The 22,555-nt window shown below is 35.9% G+C and overlaps 1 protein-coding gene and 1 long non-coding RNA gene across 7 annotated transcripts in view; both read right to left on the minus strand.

Annotated features, from left to right (window-relative positions):
* The window catches only part of LOC134758311 (uncharacterized), a 93,361-nt gene extending 79,381 nt beyond the window's left edge, over positions 1–13,980 (minus strand). For all 5 annotated transcript variants that reach the window (XR_010133361.1, XR_010133365.1, XR_010133362.1 and 2 more), the window contains exons 1-2: positions 8,232–13,980; positions 7,507–7,604 (exon numbers count right to left, since the gene is read on the minus strand). This is a non-coding gene — a long non-coding RNA (uncharacterized lncRNA). The remainder of the gene's footprint in view (positions 1–7,506; positions 7,605–8,231) is intronic.
* Positions 13,981–15,515: 1,535 nt separating this feature from the next.
* The window catches only part of ARAP2 (ArfGAP with RhoGAP domain, ankyrin repeat and PH domain 2), a 190,402-nt gene continuing 183,362 nt past the window's right edge, over positions 15,516–22,555 (minus strand). For both annotated transcript variants that reach the window (XM_055385843.2, XM_055385842.2), the window contains one exon: positions 15,516–19,645. In XM_055385843.2, coding sequence (XP_055241818.2) covers positions 19,421–19,645 — 225 coding nt within the window. In that variant the 3' untranslated portion in view covers positions 15,516–19,420. The remainder of the gene's footprint in view (positions 19,646–22,555) is intronic.

Here is a 22,555-nt window from a genome sequence, read left to right on the forward strand (position 1 = left end):
CTCTACAGAGTTCCTCAACAGAGCTATATAAGTGGATGCAGAAGGCGTAATCTTTTTATACAGCCACTTTGAATATATCTTTTTTTTGTACAGCCACTTTGAAGATATGAATACAAATTGGAGAGGAAGGTGAAGATGAGAAGCAACACCATAAGGAAAATGTGTATCTTTGTAAAAGCTAATTGTGATGATAATTACTTTCTGCTTTGGAAGCACATGGATAATGTTGGCTCTTACAATGGAATTTGTTCAAAGAAATAAAATAGATTGGGCTATTCAACAGTGACTGAATTGTTCATTATGTTAAGAATGGAAAGCAATCTTGTAAAATGTCATCTTTTGCATTTATTTTAATTTTCTGAGAACATTTATGCCAACTAAATGTAAAATTTCCCCAATATCACTCCTACCTCATTAAAGGGGAAAATAATGTGGCTAAATGCCTTTGACAAATAGTCATATTATTTAAATAATTATCATTTCTTTTCAGCACAGACACAGACAAGGAAAAATCAGGTGAAGGAGTAAAAGGAGAATTCGGATATTTGTCAAGGGCAGGGAGATAAGAAGGAAGAAAACCATTCATGGGGAATTCACCCTCTGCTGCAAACAGTGGCACCTGCAGAGCTCTGCCTCCCTCTGGAAGCATCCTGCACCTGCCATCTCTTAGTCACATGCAGAAAAATGACTACAAACAAAGGCAAAAAATAAACCATTTCCTGTTCTGGAGTCACCAGCCCCACACTGTTTATATAAATCTGTACATCTCTTCCACATTCTGCATAGCCGTTACTAGTCATCTGGTTTAAAAAATATGCTTCCTATAGTTTTCTCAGGCCCAGCTTGAATACTGGGTTGGTGCCTGTGTAATTGGCATGTTCCTGCTTAATCCTTCCTTTTCAAATTGGGCCACTGGCGGTTAACCTATCTGGGTCTGTGCAGCCCACATAGGCTTCTGCTTTTGCCCCCTGGTTGGCTTGAAGCTTTGGAAGTCATTCCTGGACTGAATGCTGAGCCTGAAAATCCTGCTCATACTTTTAAGCTGGCCTCATACTCACACTCTAAATTTGCTTCCTTCCCAAGCCTTGTGACAATCATTTGTGCCCTTCCCATTAAAACAATCTCCTGTGCAAGTCTATGTCTAGGGTCTTTGGCTTGAAATTATTCCAAGCTTTTCCAAATACTCTTGACTTAGCAAGTCACTGTGATAAAGGAGGATCAGCAGGACTGGAAGAGGTGTCATAAAGAAAGGCATGAAGACCAGGTGTCAGATAAGGATGGAACAGCTCTGAGGACAAACTTTGTTCCCTAAAACATATTAACTCAGCAGAAGAAGTTTGGTTAGGGCTGCCAAGAGATGAAGGCCCAGAAAAAAAAGAAAACAGTGAATTGTGGAAAAGGAAATAAACTTTTTTAGTTTAGGGAAAGTTTTTGAAGGAGACCACCATTAGAAGAAGTTGTAGACTCATAGCTAGAGGGATTTGTATGAGACAGCACATAGGAATAAATGGACATGTGTACTCTATGATTGCCCCTGAAGAAGTGAAGAATAATGTGTTTAGTTTAAAATGGTCATTTTTAGCATTTGCAAGTTGAATCATATTTTTCTCACAAAATAGATTTTTGTTCTGTCTATTTACTTTGTTATTCCTTCCAATGACACATAAAGAGGTAACCAAGAGACTTGGGGAAGGGAATGGGATGAACAAAACAAAATCCTTGCAGTGTACAAATTGATCCATGTGGACACAAAACACATATGATGCCCATATATATGAAGTAATACTAACTATTGGGAAATTCTTAAGAAAGAGTCTAGTTCTGTGAAGAATTAGATTGGTACTTGGATAGGAATAGCATTGAACCGGCAAATTGCTTTGCACGGTAGGGCCATTTTAATGATATTGATTCTTTCTATCCATGAGCATAGGATGTTTTTTCCATTCATTTGTGTCTTTTCTGATTTCTTTGAGCAGTACTTTGGAATTCTCATTGTAGAGGTCTTTTACCTCCCTGGTTAGCTGTATTCCTAGGTATTTTATGCTTTCTGTGGCAATTGTGAGCGAGATTGCCTTCCTGATTTTGCTCTTGGCTTGGCCGTGGGTGTATAGAAATGCTAGTTATTTTTGTACATTGATTTTGTATCTAGAAACTTTGCTGAAGTTTCTGCAAAGGAAGGAGCTTTTGGGTCGAGACTACAGGGTTTCTAGATATGAAATCATGTCGTCTGCAAACAGGAATAGTTTGACTTCCTCTCTTCTTATTTGTATGCCTTTCATTTCTTTCTCTTGCCTGATTGCTCTGGCTACAACTTCCAATACTATGTTGTATAGGAGTGAAGAGAGAAGGCATTTTTGTCTTGTGCCTGTTTTCAAGGAGAGTGCTTCCGGATTCCAGTATGGTATTGGCCGTGGCCTGTTGTAGATGGCTCTTATTATTTTGAGGTATGTTCCTTCAATACCTAGTTTATTGAGAGTTTTTTTTTTACATGAACAGATGTTGAATTTTATGGAAAGCCTGCATTTACCTATTGAGATAATCATTGGGTTTTGTCGATAGTTCTCTTTATGTAATTTGATGACAAACACCAAAAGCAATTGCAACAAGGGCAAAAATTGACAAATGTGATCTAATTAGACTCAAGAGCTTCTGCACAGCAAATGAAACTATCAACAGAATGAATAGACAACCTACTTACAGAATGGGAGAAAATGTTTGCAAAGTATGCATCTGACAAAGGTCTAATACCCAGCATCAATAAAAAGCTTAAACAAATTTACAAGAGAAAAATATACAAGCCCATTAAAAAGAGGGCAAAAGAATGAGCACACTTTTCAAAAGCAAATGTGTATGCAGCCAACAAGCACATCAAGAAAAAGCTCAGTATCATTGATCATTAGAGAAATGCAAATCAAAACCACAATGAGATACCATCTCACACTAATAAGAATGGCTATTACTAAAAAGTCAAATAATAACAGATGCTGACGAGTTTGTGGAGAAAAGTGAAACGTTATACACTGTTATGGGAGTGTAAATTAGTTCAACCATTGTGGAAAGTAGTATGGCAATTCTACAAAGAGCTAAAAGTAGAACTACCATCAACAATCCCATTACGGGGTGTATACTCAGAGAAATATAAATCATTCAACCATAAAGACACATGCATGTGAATGTTCATTGCAGCTCTATTCAAAATAGCAAAGATATGGAGTCAACCTAAATGCCTATTAATGACAGATTGGATAAAGAAAATGAGGTACATATACACCATGTAATACTATGCTGCCATAAAAAAAGAATGAGATCATGTCTTTTGTGGGAACATGGATGAAGTTGGAGGCTATTATTCTCAGCAAACTAACACAGGAATGGGAAACCAAAGACCGCATGTTCTCACTTATAAGTAGGATGAAATCATAAGAACTTAATGAACACAAAGAAGGAAACAACAAACACTGGGGTCTACTTGAGGGGAGAGGGTGGGAGAAGGGAGAGCAGCAGAAAAAATAATTATTGGGTACTGGGCTTAACAGCTGGGTGATGAAATAATATGTATGACAAGCCCCCATGACACGTTTACCTATGTAACAAACCTTCACATGTACCTCCAAACCTAAAATGAAAGTTAAAAAAAACAGACAAAAAGAATTTAGTAGTAGGTGGCTTATATTTTTTCAACATGTGGCATATGAAAATAAAACATTTGCAATCCTATTTCACATGCACATTAATTATGTAAAATTAGAAGCACTAAGGGTAGGTCATTAAGTGCTGATTAGACAATAATATTATGTGTTCTCGCAGCATTGGTAGTAAGGAACTACATTTACTTCCAAAGGGCGGAAAGATCATTAAAATTCTAATTTGTTTCTCAACAGTTCAATTATAAAATGCTTAATGTGATAGACTTTAACCTTATGGGACTTAACACAATTATGGGACTGTTCCAGTATACCTTGCTCTCTTGTGTTTATTTTCTCAAAAGATTAGGCACTTATAACTGTTTTAAGATCATTCTTGACTGTAAAATACTTTATAATGTCTTTCTTTTACTTCCTACACTGTTTCTATTTTTTAGATGCCTGGCAAGGTAACTTCAAATGAAAAGATAAATGTTTATCTTGCTGAAAATGAAAACTTTCAAGTATACCTTTTAAATATGGTTCAGTAGATACCTACTTAACATCTCCTTTGTGGATATCATGCTAATGGCTCCCTCTGGTCCAGAGTTCATTGGGCACTCACTTACTCACTTATTCATCCAATCAATAAATCCAATAAACAAATGTGTTTTCTTCTTCTTCTTCTTTTTTTTTTTTTTCAAACAGGGTTTCACTCTGTCATGCAGGCTGGAGTGCAATGGCACGATCTTGGCTCATTGCAACCTCTGCCTCCCAGGTTCAAGCAATTCTCCTGCCTCAGCCTACCAAGTAACTGGGATTACAGGTGCCCACTACCATGCCCGACTAATTTTTGTATTTTTAGTAGAGACAAGGTTTCTCCATGTTGGCCAGGCTGGTCTCAAACTCCTGACCTCAGGTGATCTGCCCACATTGGCCTCCCAAAGTGCTGGGATTACAGGTGTAAGCCACCCCACCCGCACTCTCTTTAAATGTTTTTATGTACTACCATGTGCAGACACCTATTTCTTCCTGGCTTTACAGTCTAATCATACCCATGGTTAAGTAGCTTTACCATGCTAACAAAGACATCCCTAGTTTTCCCCCAAATAAAATAATTGGAAGTTTGATCAGCTAATTTTCACTAATATGAAAAAACTGAAGAAAAACTCAGAGAACTGCATTTTTCTTCCCATACTTCACTTATGTAGTTTAACTAAGGTCTTCTGAAAATTGCCCTGTCTGTGTCTCAGCATTTAAACAGGAACTTTAGTCAAGATATCAGGGGCAACATTCCCAGAAGTTTAGTTAGCCAACGGTGTTTGGACTTTGAGATTGCAAGTAACAGAAAACATTTTCTAAATTTATAACAAGAATGCACATAAATTTGCCAGAAGCTAAAGGCATACAGTTTGAAGATGAAGCAAATTGTCTAAAGCTGGGTACAATGACACGTGTCTGTTGCTTCCGCTATATAATTTCAGAAACTCAGAAGGCTATGTGAGGATCATGTAAACCCAGGAGTTCGAGGCTGTAGTGCCCTGTGATCGTGTTTGTGAAGAGCCACCTCACTCTGGGGCTGGGACATGTAGGAAGACCATGAGAAAGAAAAGAAAGAAGAGAAGAGAAGGGAAGAGAAGGGAAGGGAAGGGAAGGGAAGGGGAGGGGAGGAGAGGGGACGGGAGGGGAGGGGAGGGGAGGGGGAAGGGGAAGGGGAGGGGGAAGGGGAAGGGGAGGGGGAAGGGGAAGGGGAAGGGGAAGGGGAAAAGGGAAGGGAAAGGAAAAAGGGAGAGGGAAAGAGAAAGAAAAAGAGAAAGAAAGAGAGAAAGAAGGAAAGAAAGAATTGAATTGTCTGAGATACGTATTTCAAGTAATTAGTGAATATATGATATTTGAGGTAATGCTTCTGGATGACATAACTCAGGAAATGAGCACCAGTATGGAAGAGAAGCACTCAGAGGAATAAGCAAATGAACATTTTGTGGTTTATGTTTACATTTATTTAGCATGTAGTGTCCCGTTTACCAAGTGAAAAAGGATTTGGAAAGAGTGATAAACCACCGATGTCAAAGGCCACTGAATAAACGAGTTATCCAAGGTATGAGAATCAGACAATTTATTTGGCAAACTAGAGGCCATTCATGATCTCGATTAGAAGTAGTTTGTTTCTTTGGTGGTGATGGGTCTGATTAGAGAAACTTCAAGAGAAAAATGGAAGTAAACAAGACACTGTAAAGAGGATTTTAAAAGTGGTTTGCTATTGAGATATTGGGAGGTAGCAGCAGTAGAATATGGTGTCAAGAGAGGGAGTTTGTGTGTTTCTATCATTTCTTTTTTAGGTTAAGATGGAAGCTATTATAACATATTTGTATGTTGGTGATAATTGGCTATTCACTTGCTGAAACTGGACCTTTACCTCACCCCGTATATAAGAATCAACTTAAAAGAGATTAAAAACTTAAGTGTATGACCTGAAACTGTAGAGGAAAACATAGCAGAAAAGCTCCATGGCATTGGTCTGGGCAATGATTTCTTGGATAAAACCCCAAAAGCACAGGCAACAAAATAAAAATGGAATAGACAAATGAGACTAGATAAAACTAAAAAGGTTTTGTATAGCAAAGTAAACAATTAACAGGATGAAGAGATAATCTATAGAACGGGGGAAAATATTTTCAAATTATGCATCTGATAAGGGGATAAATTCAAAATATTTAACAAACTCAAACTACTCAATAACAAGGAAATAACCCTGCTAAAAAAAAAAATGGCCAAAGAACCTGAATAGACATTTCTCAAAAGAAAATATAGAAATGGCCAACAATAATATAAAAAAAAAGTGCTCAGCATCACTAATCATCAGGGGAATGCAAAGTAAAACCACAATGAGATTTCAACTCATCATACATGTTAGAATGGCTGTCATAAAAAAGATGAAAGACAAGAAGTGTTGGTGAGCGTGTAGAGGAAAGGAAACAATATATATTGCAGGTAGGTATGGAAATTAATACAGACATTGTGGAAAACAGCATGGAGTTTCCTTAAAAAACTATAAACAAAACTACCATGGTATCCAGCAATCCCAGTTCTGGGTATATATCCAAATAAATTGACATCAGTATGTTGAAGAGCTATCTGCACTCCCAAATTCATCACAGCATTATTCACAATAGCCAAGCTATAGAAACAACTTAAATATCCATCAGTGGATAAGTGGGTAAAAAAACATGGTATATATTCACAATGGAATACCATTCAGCCTTTAAAAAGGAGGAAATTTTGTCCTTTACAACATCATGTATAATCTAGAGGGCATTATGCTCAGGGAAGTAACTTAGGCACAGATAGATAAGTACCATGTAATATTACTTACATGTGGAATACAAAAAAGTTGAATTCATAGAAATACAGAGTGGAATGGTGGTTATCAGAGGCTGGGGGGTTGGAAAGAATGAGGAAAGAGGAAATGTGAGGCAAATGGTACAAAGTTTCAGTTAGATAAGAAGAGTAAATTCTTCTAGTCATCAATTACACAGGATGGCAACTATAGGTCATAATAATGTACTGTATATTTCAAAATTGTTAAAAGAATCGATTTTAAATGTTCTCACCACAAAGAATGTATAAATATGTGAGGTGATAGATATGCTAATTAGACTGATTTGATCATTCTAAAACGTATACATGCATCATAACATCACATTGTACCCCATAAAGATATGCAATTATTGACAATTATCAAATTAAAGAAAGAAAGAAAGAAAGAAAAAACTCAAAATGAATGGAAAATTTATAAAGTAAGAGAGAGGGGGATAAGAGGGGGACAATTGTCAGAGAAGTTTACCTATAAGGAAATTAAGGTACAAAGCATTGAGAAACTTACCCATTTCCATAGCTGTTAAGTTTTAGAGCTTCAGTAAAATTTCAGAATGCCTCACTCCAGAGATTCTTTTGTTAATTTCTACTCTATGTTGTCTTTTCCTGAGTAGAGGAGGGAATAATTAACCAGGTCATTGTAAACTAGGCATATATTGCAAAATATATTTATTGTACCAGCCTATAGGTAAGTGAGCTCCTGACCAGTATTCTCTCTCTCTCTCTCTCTGTTTTGAGACAGGGTCTTGCTCTGTCACCCAGGCTGGAGTACAGTGGTGCAGTCACAGCTCACTGCAGCTCTACTTCCTGGACTGAAACAACAATACTCAGCCTCTTGAGTATCTGGGACTACAAGCTCATGCCACAATGGCTGGCTAATTTTGTTATTTATTATTGTTTTTTGTACAGATAAGGTCTCACTATATTGTCCTGGCCAGTCTCAAGCTCCTGGGCTCAAGGAATCCTCCCACTTCAGTCTCCCAAAGTATTGGGATTACAGCTGTGAGCCACTGCACCTGGCCTTTCTCTGCCATAAGGTTTTTAAGTAGAATTTAATGGGCATAAAATTCCTATATGGATGTTAAAAAAAGTTCTAATGCAGACCACCGAAAGAATCTATTTTGAAGTGCTGTAGAAAATTAAAGGCTATCATCCCCAAAAGTTGTAAGTAAGAGGAGCAGGCAGCACAGCTAACCAGAGCCCTGGCCTACAAGCCTAAGCAAAAGCACTCACCCATCACAATAGGAAGGCAGAACAAGGAAACCAAGAAGTTTAAGTTTTTCTTTTCTTTTCTGTCCAGGCCAGAGTAGAGCAAGTTCACCAAGTTCAGCAAAATCTCCAAAACAGTGACAGTGAGACACATTGTTACCCACCTCACTAGGACAGGAAGATAACTTCATTAGATAGAAATATGTGAACAAAGCATGTTTAAATCATATTACCATATACATAAATCTAAATACTAACAATTTTCCACTCTTGCCTGCATGGTCAAGAAGCATATATTTCGGGTGCCCACTCCTCTAGGGATCCCATCCATGTTTGCCGCACCTTCAGAATGTGAGTTCAGAGGCACATGCTGGGATATTATGCCTTACAGGTGATATAGATCTATAGGACATGACTTACGTTGTGCTATGTCTTCATCTTCTGCATACCAGGTTTCTCTCCACTATGGCGTCTGCCCACCAGATTAGCAGATGGAGACCAGGTTTTCAGCTGTCCCCCTATAGGATGCATATAAGCACACTCCAAACAAAAACAGCTTCCCAGTGCCTGAGCAACCAATGCGAGCTTTCACCAGGGGACAAAGTTATCTCCCATCCAAGAGAATGTAGCACTTGAGAGAAGGTACAATTCATCTGAACATAACTGACACTTGAGAGGTCTAAACTCATTCTAGTGGACATATAAGCTAACTGACTTTCCTGTCTTCATAATTTTGTCCATAATCTAAATTACAGGCCAATCTAATTATCTAGTCTTTTCAACACAACCATCCTGTTATGTAAAAATTTTAGATTCATGCTTTCTTTTATTGCTCACTTCTTTATTGAAGCAGCACTCATTTATTGTGCTATCAGAAACCCCAATTCTATGATAATTAACTCATTTATTCTTCAATATTCATTTTCCCCATTTGGCATAACTGAATTCAGCTTATTCCTGAGGTTACCACTTCTTCATCCTCCTCAGGTGGACACTCCTTACTCTTTTGTGACTCACATATCTTAAGATCCAGATAGCAGCAACAACTAATATTTAACAAGTACATACTCCAATGCCTTTTAGGTTTATTATCTCTGAAATTTCATTAGTATTCTTATTAACACTTTTCAGATGATAAAATTCAAGCACAGAGATCAAGTAAATTTTCCCAAAGCCACACAATTGAAAGATACAGAAACAAAAAGTTCAAAGAGCCTGGGTCTAATCCTGATATGCAGTCAGAATCTTCTTGCCAACATGCCCCTTCCTTTTATTCAGAATATATCTGAATATACATTACAGTGAAGATGGCACTGAGAACTCTGAATGCAATGGGAATCAGACATTGGATTCTTATGGATAGTGCTGTGTCTCCCTGGTAAGCACAACATATATGAAAGCAAATTTTAATTTAGAAGTTACTAAGTAAAATGTATGAGGAATAATGCTGCATATACTCAGTAAAAGATTAAAGTCCATTGATCAATTCACTATAAATGCACAGGTTTATTTCTGAACTCTTTATTATTTTTATTCTTCTTTTAAAAATAATTTCAAGTTTCATTTTAGATTCAGGGGGTACATAAGCAGGTTTGTCACATGAGTGTACTGAATGATGCTGCAGTTTGGGTTATGAATTATCATCACCAAATAGGTAGTTTTTCAATATTTGCCCTCATGTCTCTCCTCCCTCTAGTAGTCCACAGTGTCTATTTTTCCCATCTTTATGTCTATGAGTACCAAAGGTTTAGCTCCCACTTATAAGTGAGAACATGTGGTATTTGGTCTTCTGTTCCTGTATTAATTTGCTTAGGATGATGATTTTGATGCGTGTTGCTGCAAAGGACATGATTTCCTTCCTTTTATGGCTGCATAGTATTTCATGATATACATGAATCATATTTGCTTTATCCAAAACACCACTGATGGGAACCTAGGTCAATTCCATGTCTTTGCTATTGTGAATAGTGCTGCTATGGACATAACAGATACATATGTCTTTTTGGTAGAATGATTTATATTTCTCTGGGTATATAGCCAGCAATGGGATTACTGGGTTGAATGGTACTTTTAAGTTTTTTGAGAACTATCCAAATGCTTTCCCTAGAGGTTCAATTAATTACATTAATTGAATTACATTCCCACCAGCAGTGTATAAGCATTCCCTTTTCTCTGCAGCCTCATCAACATCTGTCATTTTTAAAATACTTTTTAAGAATAGCAATTCTGACTGGTGTAAGATGGTATCTTATTGTGGTTGTGATTTGCATGTTTTATTGGTCTTATATGTCTGTCTCTAACCGGTACCATACTGTTTTTATTACTGTAACTTCAGAATATATTTAGAAATCAGAAAGTGCGATGCCCCCAACTTTGTTCTTCTTTCTCAGGATTGATTTAGCTATTTGTGGCCTTTGTAGTTCCATATGAATTGTAGCATTGTTTTTATCTATTTCTGTAAAAAAAAAAGTCTTTGAGATTTTGATAGGAACATATTGTGTTTTTAAAAGTGATAAATTATTCTTAAGTTTAATTAAAGCTTAAGTTGACAAAAAATTTTTTCTGACTCTTTGGGAGAAAACTTCCTGTATAATTAAATGTTTGCTTTTCCAAAAAAAGAAATGTATTCAATCATTCTTTAAGAAAATTGGTCCTTTGGAGAAACACTCTTCCACAAAACTCTACAGCAGGTGGCAAAACTCTTCTCATTGTTCTAAATGTGGGCCTCCTAATTTGAGTCCCAAGTCTCGTTGAAAATGACTGCCACAGGCATCTAAGGAGAGGCTATCTTTGCCTTTTATGACTATTTGATTTTCTTGAGGAATGACTAATTATTACAGACTTCCTGCAATTGATTTAATTATGTAGTTATTTTGTGATTCACAAATTCTGCTATTTCAAAATATGTTGTTTGCAAATTAATTCTTAAAATTTCAAAGCTTTGACTTTGTCTCATAGATTGGTATTCATCTCTAATTGAAATGAGATGAGCGAAGCCAATGCATAACCTAGTACACATTAAGAGTTAAATAATGTTAAAGAAAGCTAAAAGGAAAAGAAAAACATTCCACCTAAAAAGGATTACAAAAGCCAATAAACATGGAGTATAAGGCTTTATATTTCATTTGAGTGTAGACAGATACATGAGTATGTATCTTGACTTACTACAGAGTTTATCTTAAATTATTTTTCACAGTTACATTGCTCTTTGAATTAAACATGCATTATTAAAATAATCTTAATGGAGAGAAGACATTGTATTTAAAACTGCAATTTATTTTTGCGTTAATTAGTTTTTTACTTATTGATGTATCTGTTAACCCAGATTTGTTTAGTGTGGACTTTATGAAAGCTTCAACAGAAAGAGGTTTTGATAGTTGCATGATGACTGAAGACTTGGTTTTCATGCCTAGGAAGGAGTCTCTTAAACTTGGTTATGTATTGACAAGACTTTACCATATTTTAGAAGAATCTTACTTTAATAACTCTAACCACAACAGTGTAATTATCCAAATGCTTTGTATTCTAAATACATACAGCATGCTTTGGCAGAGAGCATCTGCAGCCAGTGTCTAAGCAGTTATTTCAGCCAGAAAGTCAAAACCATATCATCTGAAACTCATGTCTCACAGTGTTTTACCTTTAGGTTTAGCCAATTAGTATAAAATTAGTACAAAAGTAACTCTTGCAGCAGTTTTTTGGAATTCTCTCGCAAAATAAGGGTATTCCAAACTAAAGCACAAAAACCTAGAAAAACGTATTACACTGCAAAGCATGTCTCTGAATAAGAACAGAAGGATTTTCATGTGTGGCGTTGTTTCATCCTGGAATTCTCTTTTCATTCTAATCTAAGAAGCTGCTCTGTGAGCAGTTTTATTTAAATAAGTGTTTCAAGAAAGCATTGATTTTATTAAAGGCAGTATGGAAAACTTATTTTCTCCCTTGTACTTTTTTTCTAGAAGATCACACAAAAGTAGTTATTTATGTATTTCATTGCTGAAGTGGAATACCATAAAATGGGGCGCATTTGAAATATAGGTACTTTCATACAACTGAGTACCCCCACAAAGTACTTGTTTGTTCAAATCTTCTAGCAATTTATTTTTATCTTCTAAAGAAATGCATTATGTTTCTTTTGATGTGATATTCCAGTGCTCTATTGCAGGAAGGACAAGTATTTGCCTAATTCTTTTTGGTTTTTATGTCCATCACTGAAATCTGACTTACAAACATGAGTTACTTGTGGAAGTAACATTTGGTAAAGTAACATAATGAGTATTAACTTTTTAAATTCCTTCTATAAAAATCGAAGAAATTTGTCTTCGCTTTTTCCATGTTTAAAAACTATCTCACGTATCATGAAGACTTCATATTATCATGTATTAATATTATTAGACATAAAATTCCTTTAGGGTTAATTTCATCACTAATGGTAGTAGGTATAATTTCAGCTAATCTTCTTACTAACTAGTTTTAGGTAAACTTTTGGTCAGATAACCTTGAGAACATCATTGTTTCAAATGCATAACAACGGGCCAGGCGTGGTGGCTCAAGCCTGTAATCCCAGCACTTTGGGAGGCTGAGGAGCTCGAGACAAGCCTGGCCAACATGGTGAAACCCCTTCTCTACTAAAAATACAAAAATTAGCTGGGAGTGGTGGCGGGCGCCTGTTGCCTGCTACTCGGGAGGCTGAGGCAGGAGAATCGCTTGAAGCCGGGAGGCAGAGGTTACAGTGAGTTGAAATCACACCATTGCACTCCAGCCTGGGTGACAGACCGAGACTCCATTTCAAAAATAAATAAATAAATAATAACAATAATAATAATAAATAAATACATAAATACACACAAACATAACAAGGCTATGAAGTTCTCCAATTTTGTGGTCAGGAAGATAAATTGATTTTGTAATTTTCTCGTTGTTTTCTAATGTTTACATTATTTGTATTATCTCCATTCCACAGATTGTCTTTCTTTTATCCTTTCTTGCTTACTCTTTTAGAAGTGTTTTAAACCAATTATCCTTTCTGCTTTAACTTAGTTAAAATTAGTGAATATTTATAAATCTACTTAAACGGTCAAGTATGAAACACAATATAGTACAATGAGCTTGTACTCACATTGTAAAGCACTCACTCTTTCTTCAGGCAATTCAAATGCTGTTTGTGACATGTGACTGTTTGATAAAGACCAACAGAGCATGTCCTAGCCAATCTATAGGTTAAATATTAATAAACCTTTTTAAAAATAAAAAAATGCACATAGTATTTTTTATATGCTCTTCTGACACCTTTAACGAAACTAACCATTTTCTGGACCACTGCTCTAGCGCTTGCTGTTAGAACAGTTCATACCTGAAAAATAGAGCAAGTTAAATTAATGAACTATGAAAATTTTCTGAAAGTTAAATGTTGAACATCCAAGTAGAGTCATTAAACTTGTAAATAGAAATAACAAACAATAAAATGCGACATTAGGAAAAATATACATATCAGTAATATGGTAATTTGAATAGGAATATAAAAGTAAAATTGCCAGGAAACACAAACATTAATAACTTTTAATTAGAACGCATTGGAAAGGAAGTAGGAATGAAAGCAGCAAGTTATTGAACTTATTCATAAAGAGCAAACCTAAATTTATTCTAAGTTGTTAGTGTTAACATAGTCTGCAGCAGTGGACAAATCAATGTTAATTGAGTTCTAAAGCAACGCATGCAGGAAACCACTTTCAGTATTATGAACAGTAGCTACATACGAAAAGGCAGCTTTGAAATTAAATACAATTTAATTCAGTCCTGAATACTTTTATTGACATAAAAATTGCTAAAGAGAATGAATAAATTATATGCACTTCTAATGCTGCGTTATTTTCTTTCAAACACTTTATTATGCAAATATTTGAACTTGCAGCAAATTTGAAAGAACTTTTTAATGAACACCCCAAAATTCACTACCCAGATCTACTATTAAAATTTTACGGCTGGGCTCGGAGGCTCATGTCTGTAATCCCAGCACTTTGGGAGGCAGAGGCGGGCGGATCACGAGGTCAGGAGATCGAGACCATCGTGGCTAGCACGGTGAAACCCCGTCTCTACTAAAAATACAAAAACAAAATGAGCCGGGCGTGGTGGCGGGTGCCTGTAATCCCAGCTACTCTGGAGGCTGAAGCTGGAGAACGGTGAGAACCCGGGAGGTGGAGCTTGCAAGTGAGCCGAGATAGCACCATGAATTCATCTTATTTCTATCCATTTAATGCAAATTGCAAACATCTCAACAATTTCCCCTAAATACTTCAGCATGCAGGGTTTTTTTTTTGTTTGTTTGTTTTAGATGGAGTCTCATTTTGTTGCCCAGGCTGGAGTGCAGTGGCGCGTTCTTGGCTCACTGCAACCTCCGCCTCCCGGGTTCAAGCGATTCTCTGCCTCAGCCTCCTGAGTAGCTGGGGTTACAAGCGCCTGCCACCACGCCTGGATGATTTTTATATTTTTAGTAGAGAGTGGTTTTACCACCTTGGCCAGGCTGGTCTTGAACTTTTGACTTCGTGATCCACCCGCCTTGGCCTCCCAAAGTGTTGGAATTACAGGCATGAGCCACCGCGCCCGGCCCAGCATGCAGTTTTTTATAAAAAAAAAAAAATTACATGAAATGAAATACACCTATCTTAAGTGTACATTCCTCAACTGTTGCTAAATACATGCACCTGTGTAGCCTAAACTTCTACCAAAATATAGAACATTACCATCCAAACCAGAAAGTTACTTTATTACCTTCCCAGGAAATCTCCACTCCTGCCCAAGATAACTACTGATGATGTTTTCCATCAAGATGCTGCACTTTTCTAAAAGTGATGAGCTACTAAATATAAAGGAATTACTTGTATCTTCAACTCCTGGGCTTCTAGATTCCAAAGATATCAACAATGACACCTTTCTCATTAAAATAAAAATATTTCAAATTATCCTTGTAAAATATTTATGCACCTTTAATGTAGTTGAGTAAAAATTGAAGAGTTTTTAAAGTAAAAGGAATTTATTAAAATGGAGGCTGTGTTTACTCGGGGAGTGAATTAGGTAACTTCTAATCAAATCCCAGAGGGCCGGCAAGTTTATTTGCATTATGGATGAATAACAACCACATTTCTTGTTCTTCAAGTAGTTGATTATCTTACAAATTTAGATCCACTTATGAAATTGCTAAGTAGCTCAATACCAGCCATGTAGTAGATACACAACAAATATTTTTAAATGGAATAAAAGAGTGAATGAGAACAAGAGAATGAATGCAAAGGGAACTGATGCTTGCTGTGTTTAGGGCATGTGACTAACAGAATGCTACATGCTTTCAATAATGGTGTTTTTCCATAAAACTATTCTGCAAATTAGGCATGCCTTTCACACCGTGAATGCTTCATACATCACTACAACCACTAAAATGCGCCACTATAACTGCTGGAATGTACAGGCCCTAACTAAGGAGTTTTTATCCCCAAGAACATCAGAGCAGCAATTGCATTAGTCATCTGCAGTAAGGTTAACTAACCTTTTTATACCCCCAAAGTTTTCTCTGTGTCTGGACCAGAGAGGAGCAGCTTAAAAGAGATTTTATAAATATACACCATTGGCATTTACTAATCTATTGCTCAATTATTCTAAAAATGGGAAAAATAGCAACTAATTTTTCTGGATCAGATAATTGGTAAGTAGAGAGACCTACAAAATCTCTGATAAGTGGGATACATACATTACTAGTGCTGCTTATTAAAGGTGATTCAATGATAATCTACTGGGGAAGTGAGATGAGAAATTAGTAACGATATGCACCTTCCAAAATCAAGCTGGAAAATGGATTTTAATTATAATTCAGGGAGACAAGAGCTTGACTTCCAGTATAAAATGATGTCTATATAGAACAAATTAGACTTTCCAAATTTTTTATTTAATTACCATGCACAAAATGGAAAAAGCAAACATAAAAGGCAAAATATACAAATGAATACACAAAATAACATTAAACAAAAAATATTACATCATTACCACATACTACCAAATAAGCTTTTATCACAATCTGGAAATACTTTTCACTAAGTGTAAAGCTGATGACTACTCATATTACGCAGTCATCAGAGAAATACTTTTTAAGTACTTTGTCCTAGGGCATAACAGAAGATCCCCTGATAGTCTGTAGTCTACTTTAAGGACATTTTATAATGATTGGTGATGGATTACAAATGAGGTCAGGAGTTTATTTCTTTTGCAGTAGTAATTTAAAATGTGTATTGCTAGGAATTCATTACTTAAGTTTAATGACTTTAAGTGATTGCAGGTTATGTCTTTTAAAATACGTAATAACCCTAAGGGTTGATTTTGTCATTTGTACAGTCAACTGATATAAATGATTTAAAAAGTTCTAGTATTTTGATTATATTGGATCTATGAGTGCATTTAAAATATTTTAAGTTTTTGAATCCCGAGACATAGGTACAACATCTGTCACTGAATGAGATTTAGCGTTTCCACTAAGGCCCTGATAGGAAACCTCAATCCTGTAATTTTGGAATATGGTTATAAAATCTTGGATAAGATCTGCTTTATTTGGAATGTGTCCATATTGTTCTTTGCCCGTGAATGCACGCTGTTTATTTATTCATGAGATGGAGTAAAACAGAAAGTCATTATGTTTTGGAAAATCATCCTCATAAGAACCATCGCATCTCTGGTAATTTGATTTAGCATGTCAAATGTTTGATTTCTAACTTGTTCTAAAATAGTTGTTATACGTCTAATTTCCTGATTCAACTCGGCAGTCTCATAGTGTGGGAAGCGACTGATTTAACCATTTAGTTTCAGGTACTTATTTTTATTTTTATTTATTTATTTTTTTGAGACGGAGTCTCACTCTGTCACCCAGGCTGGAGTGCAATGGCGTGATCTTGGCTCACCACAACCTCTGCCTCCTGGGTTCAACTGATTCTCCTACCTCAACCTCCCAAGGAGCTGGGATTACAGGCATGTACCACCATGCCAAGCTAATTTTTGTATTTTTAGTAGAGACGGGGTTTCACCATGTTGGCCAGGATGGTCTTGAACTCCTGACCTCAGGTGACCAACCAGCCTTGGCCTCCCAAAGTGCTGGGATTACAGGCATGAGCCACTGCGCCCAGCCAGTTTCAGGTACGTTTATAAGGTAATTTCACACTTTTATTTCAGAGTGGGCAAGAGTTGGTATTTAGTAATAATAATACATACATGATAGCACAAACCAGATAAATTCCTTGGGAGCAAAAGCTAAGTTCATCTAACAAGAAATATATTTCATTAAATGTTACTCTATTTTTATTAGGTACTTGAGTAGCTGGGCAGAAAATGATTAAGAAACATGGGATTAATACAAATGTACTCAAGCATATTGGCTACTTTCAATAGGTCCTGAACTATTTTCAATATAAAACTATAATAATACAAATTCTTTCATCAATGTAACCATTTGTATAAAGTATGTGGGGTATATACACTTGCACTGGGGCCAGAGCATATTTATAGAGTTCAATTTGTACCATAGTAGGCACTTCCCTTGTCTGGAGTTCATCTTCTTACAGCATGAACGTGAAACCTGGACTGTGACCCTTGAAGCTTACCATTTTATTGGAACTGTAAAGAGTTTATTCATTTAACTCCCCGGTGAAATGACCACTCCTTTACAAGCAATGTCTCTATCTGAAGTAATGATTCCTGCCTTAAAGACAACTTTGTATTTTGTTAGTTTTGGGAAATCAGTTTTCTTTAGATTAATATCTGCAGAGTATATATCTTTTTCAAACTTTTACTTTCAACATATGTCTATATATTTTATGTGTGTCTCTGAGAACCAGAACATGTATAGGTTTTCTTGTCGTTTGCTTTTAATTGAAGTGCTTAGTTTTGTATGTAATTACTGATATATTTAGCCTTATATCTACCACCTTACTACTATTGTTTTCAGTGTGACCTGTTTTTGTCCCTTTTTCTTTTTTTCTACTTTGAATTACTAAAATATATTTTAGTTTTCCATTTTTCTTTTCTATAAGCATGAAAGTCATATGTTCTTTCACTTTCCTTTTAGCAGGTACCCCAGAAATTAAAGCACACATCCTTGACATTGTAACTAATACAAATAATTACATTCACTTCTTCCCTGACAATGCTTGCACATTTATTCAAAAGACATTATATCATCATTTAGTACAGTCAATATTAATTTATGTTTACCTGATTTTTTTTTTTACTTTCCTTTGCTCTTTAGTTTTACTGCATTTTGGCACTTCTACATAGGACCAATTTCTCTCTATCTAAAACATTATCTGTAGTTTTTTGGTTTTTTTTTTTCAGCGCAGCTTGACTGAGGAAATCTCTTTTTCCAAAGTAGCCTTTATTTTGCCATCTCTTTCAAGGAATATTTTAAGGGATATGGAATTCTAGTTGGCATATATTTTCATATAGCACTTTAATAATTGTAGTTGTTTTTTTTTTGGCTTTCATCTTTTATGGTGAGAGGCCACTGTCATTGTATTGTTATTACTCTAAGTTTGGGGTTTCGGTATTCTCTGGATGATTTTAAGAGTCCCTCAGTGACTTTTCCATTGTTTTATTACAATGTAATTTTGTGTAGGTTTTTTTTTTTTAATTTACCTTGCTTAGAGTTCGGCTAACATATTGAATCTATTGGTATAAATAACATATCCATTAAAAAAAACTGTTGGTCATTTTCTCCTCCAATATTGCCTCCTCCCAATTTTCTAGATAACACATTATATCTATGTTCGACATTTTAACAGTGTCTCACATACTTCTTTTATCTACATATTTTTTTCTGTGTGTTCATTTTGGATATATTTGATTTTTTTTACTAACCTGTCTCCAATTCACTAACCGTTGGTGCATGTCAATTATGCTATAAAACCCATTTGTTTTTAACTTTAGTTACTATGTTTTTAACTTCTAAAATTTTTATTTGATTTTTTAAAATTCCAATTCTCTGACAGAATTATCCAATATTTTCTGTATTTTTTCTCTATTTTCTTGTTAATATTAATATCAATCATTGCTGTTATTTAGTCCTTCTTTGGTAATTCTAACAGCTTGATCATTTGGGGATTTCTTTCTATTGTCTATATTTTCATCTTAGCATTTTGGTCAAAGGGTCAATTGTCTTGAATTTTTTTCCTTTTTCTTCATTTTTAAATGCCAGAAATTGAAAAAACAATAGAGAAGTTCCATAGAGGATTTACCTTTCCATCCTTTGGCAAAGAGGAGGCTGATGATCCTGATCCAATGGGACTGAGCTGAATTGAGGTTGTGGGCAGTTTTGATGATGTTCTGTCAAGATTCCAATTCATACCTGCTCCGACCATATGGCTTCCCAAGGCTTCCAAATGAGAGCTTGTATGCTCACAAGGGTCTCTCTGCATGGTAGTAAATACAATTGAATTTTTGTATTCTTAGTATCATGAGACTACAAACAACTCTACTGCACTATTAGGGATTTTCTGCTAAGCTTATTAGCTTACTGTTATATGTGGCATCACAATTCAACAAATGTCTTAAAAGGAAAACTAGCTATAGTTAGTTTTCTATTCCTCCATTCTTGCTAGGATTTTAGTGCCTTGAGTCTCCAATGTTGTTTCCTGAACAAGACTGCAAAAGCGCTGCTGTTTATTCTATCTTAAAAAATCATCTCAACCTGAGCAAAGACTAGATTTTCAACTTTTTGTCCTGTGTACAGATTCTTTAAATTTACCCAGAAAAATAGCAGCTATAAAATATTAGCCCACATCTTTAATGTTCCTACTTCTTCAGAATCTGGCCACCCCTATTCCTCATTCCAGCAACGGCCGAGTTTGTTTTTGTTTTTATTTTTTATTTTGTTTCCCATTGTTTCTAGCTTTCAGTGAAATCATTGTTCTTCTTCAAGCTACTTCATTATGCCATGATTCATTCATTCAATATATGTTTCAGTAGTGAATATGAGATAAGGCACAAGCACTATTTTAGATTCTAGGAATACAGTGGTTAATCTAAGACTTTGCATTTGCAGTGTTATATTCTAGTGGAGGTAGATTATTAAAATATATACTAATAAATATGTCAATTATCAGGTGGTGATAAGCCCAATGAAGTAAGAAGATAAAGGGGATAGCAGGAAGATGATGATGCCACTTCATATGGCATGATCAGAGATTGTCTGCCTGGCAAGGAGACATTCAAGGTGGTGAACATGTAGTTAACAGAGTGATCCATGTGTATGTCTGGAAAGAGTGTTGGCCAACAGAAGAAACAGTTAAGTGAAAAGTTCTAAGGCCTTTTCATGCCTAGTGATGCTGAGGAACAGTATGCTTATAGCAAAGTGAGTGAGGCAGAGTGTTTAAAAAATAGCAGGTGGTACATTGGAACAATCATTTCCAACTTGTATTTATATTTAAATATATTTTAAATATGTATATTCATAAATGCAACATGACATTGATAAAGACATTCCATTTTAACTTAACTGAAATAGCTATTAGGAGAAAAGACATAATCTTTTATTTTAGAAGTTGACTCTGTCTTTTGCTTCCTTCCACATAGTAGCATGCAATTAGGGAGACAAGTTGAGAATCTTTTGCCGTAATTCAGAAAAGATATAATTAACGGCAGAGTGTAAAAGTGTGGCCTCTTGAGCTAGACCTCCTGGGTTTGAATGCCAGCTTTGCCAATCATTAGCTGAATAATGCTGCTTAATATCTCTGCACCTGAGTCCTGGACAAGGAAAGGCTGAGGAGCAAGTAAAAAGCTTTAGATATATTTGAGATGCTAGTTGTACATTCAAGTGGAAATGTAAACTACAGTCTGGAACTCAATGAGTAGATTCAGACTGAAGCTAAACATATGGGTAGTGCAGAAGATATACTATATGCAAAGTTACGAGACTTGATGTGTTCCTCTAGGACTTAGGCTACCCAGTAAAGGAACTGAGGAGACTGACTTGTGAGGAAAGAGGAAAACCACAAGATAGTAGCATCCTAGAGACCAATACTAGTAGAATTATTACACAAAGGAGGGTGCTTAACTGTGTAAAATGCTATAGATGGTGATAGGTCAATATGATGACTGAAAACTGGTCATTACAGTCATGAATAAGGTTGTTCTGACCTTGCCAGGAGCAGTTTTCGAAGAGTAATGGGAAACAAAAGGCTGAATAAAGAAGGTTCAAAGAAAGAATGAGAGGTTAAAGAGAGAAGGCAGCAAGTTAGACAAATGTAATGAAGAGTCTTGCTGCAAACAGGAGCAGACAAATGAGGCAGTAGTAGAGGGGAAGATGAGATCCTCCCCAGTGAGATATAAATGCTACTTCTATCTTATGAAGGTTGTTGTTAAGCCAGTCAACAGGCTGTAAAATCATGATTTGGGTCAGCTGGGTTGATTGAAGTGAGTTTTTGTGTCTCTGTAGTCTAATGTATTGGTTGATTGCTCAGTCGTTTAACTGAGAAGCTCTCTTGGTTTCTCTTTGAAAGGTTCAGCAACATTCTTTATCAGATGTTATGAAAGATAGGGCATCTTTGCTGGAAGAGTGGCTCTTGATATGAGAACTTGAGTCTTTACAAGCAGACCCCAACAGTAATTTTGCTGAGTCACAATTTTGAATTTTATTCTATATTATTTTAGTGTTCATGTTATTTAGCTAGCTGATTTCTAAGCAGTTACATCTCAACATGTCATTCTTTTCCTCCATTAATCATATGGTTATTGTAACTTTGATGTGATGCCACAAAGTTATTCTGAGATTTGGAGCAACAAGAGCACAAGGACTAATTATTTCAAGTACCAGAGGGTATCCTGCTCATCATATATCAATATTAACAAATTAACACAAAAACGTGATGTATTACTTTGCTAAGGTTACCATAACAAAATGCCTGGGTGGCTTAAACAACAGAAATTTATTTTCTCATAGTTTTAGAGGCTGGAAGTCCAAGATCAAGATGTCAGCAGGTTTGTTTTCTTATAAGGCCTTTCTCTTCACTTTGCAGACACTTTCCTTGTTTCCTCACATGGCCTTTCCTCTGTGGCTGGGCATCCCCAGTGTCTCTTTGTATGTCCTAATTTCCTCTTAGGACACCAGTCAGAATGGATTAGGGCCTGTCCTAATAACTTCATTTTAACTCAATCACCTCTGTGAAGGCCCTACCTCCAAATATAGTCACATTCTAAGGTACTAGGAATTAGGATTTCAACATATGATTTTTGGGAGGAGACAGTTCAGCCCGTAACTTGTGGTAATCTGTTTTATTAGTGCATAACATATGTTTTAAAGGATGAAGAAAACATTGCTAGAA

The sequence above is a fragment of the Gorilla gorilla genome, chromosome 3 (assembly GCF_029281585.2).
Source record: "Gorilla gorilla gorilla isolate KB3781 chromosome 3, NHGRI_mGorGor1-v2.1_pri, whole genome shotgun sequence".
Lineage (NCBI taxonomy): Eukaryota > Metazoa > Chordata > Mammalia > Primates > Hominidae > Gorilla > Gorilla gorilla.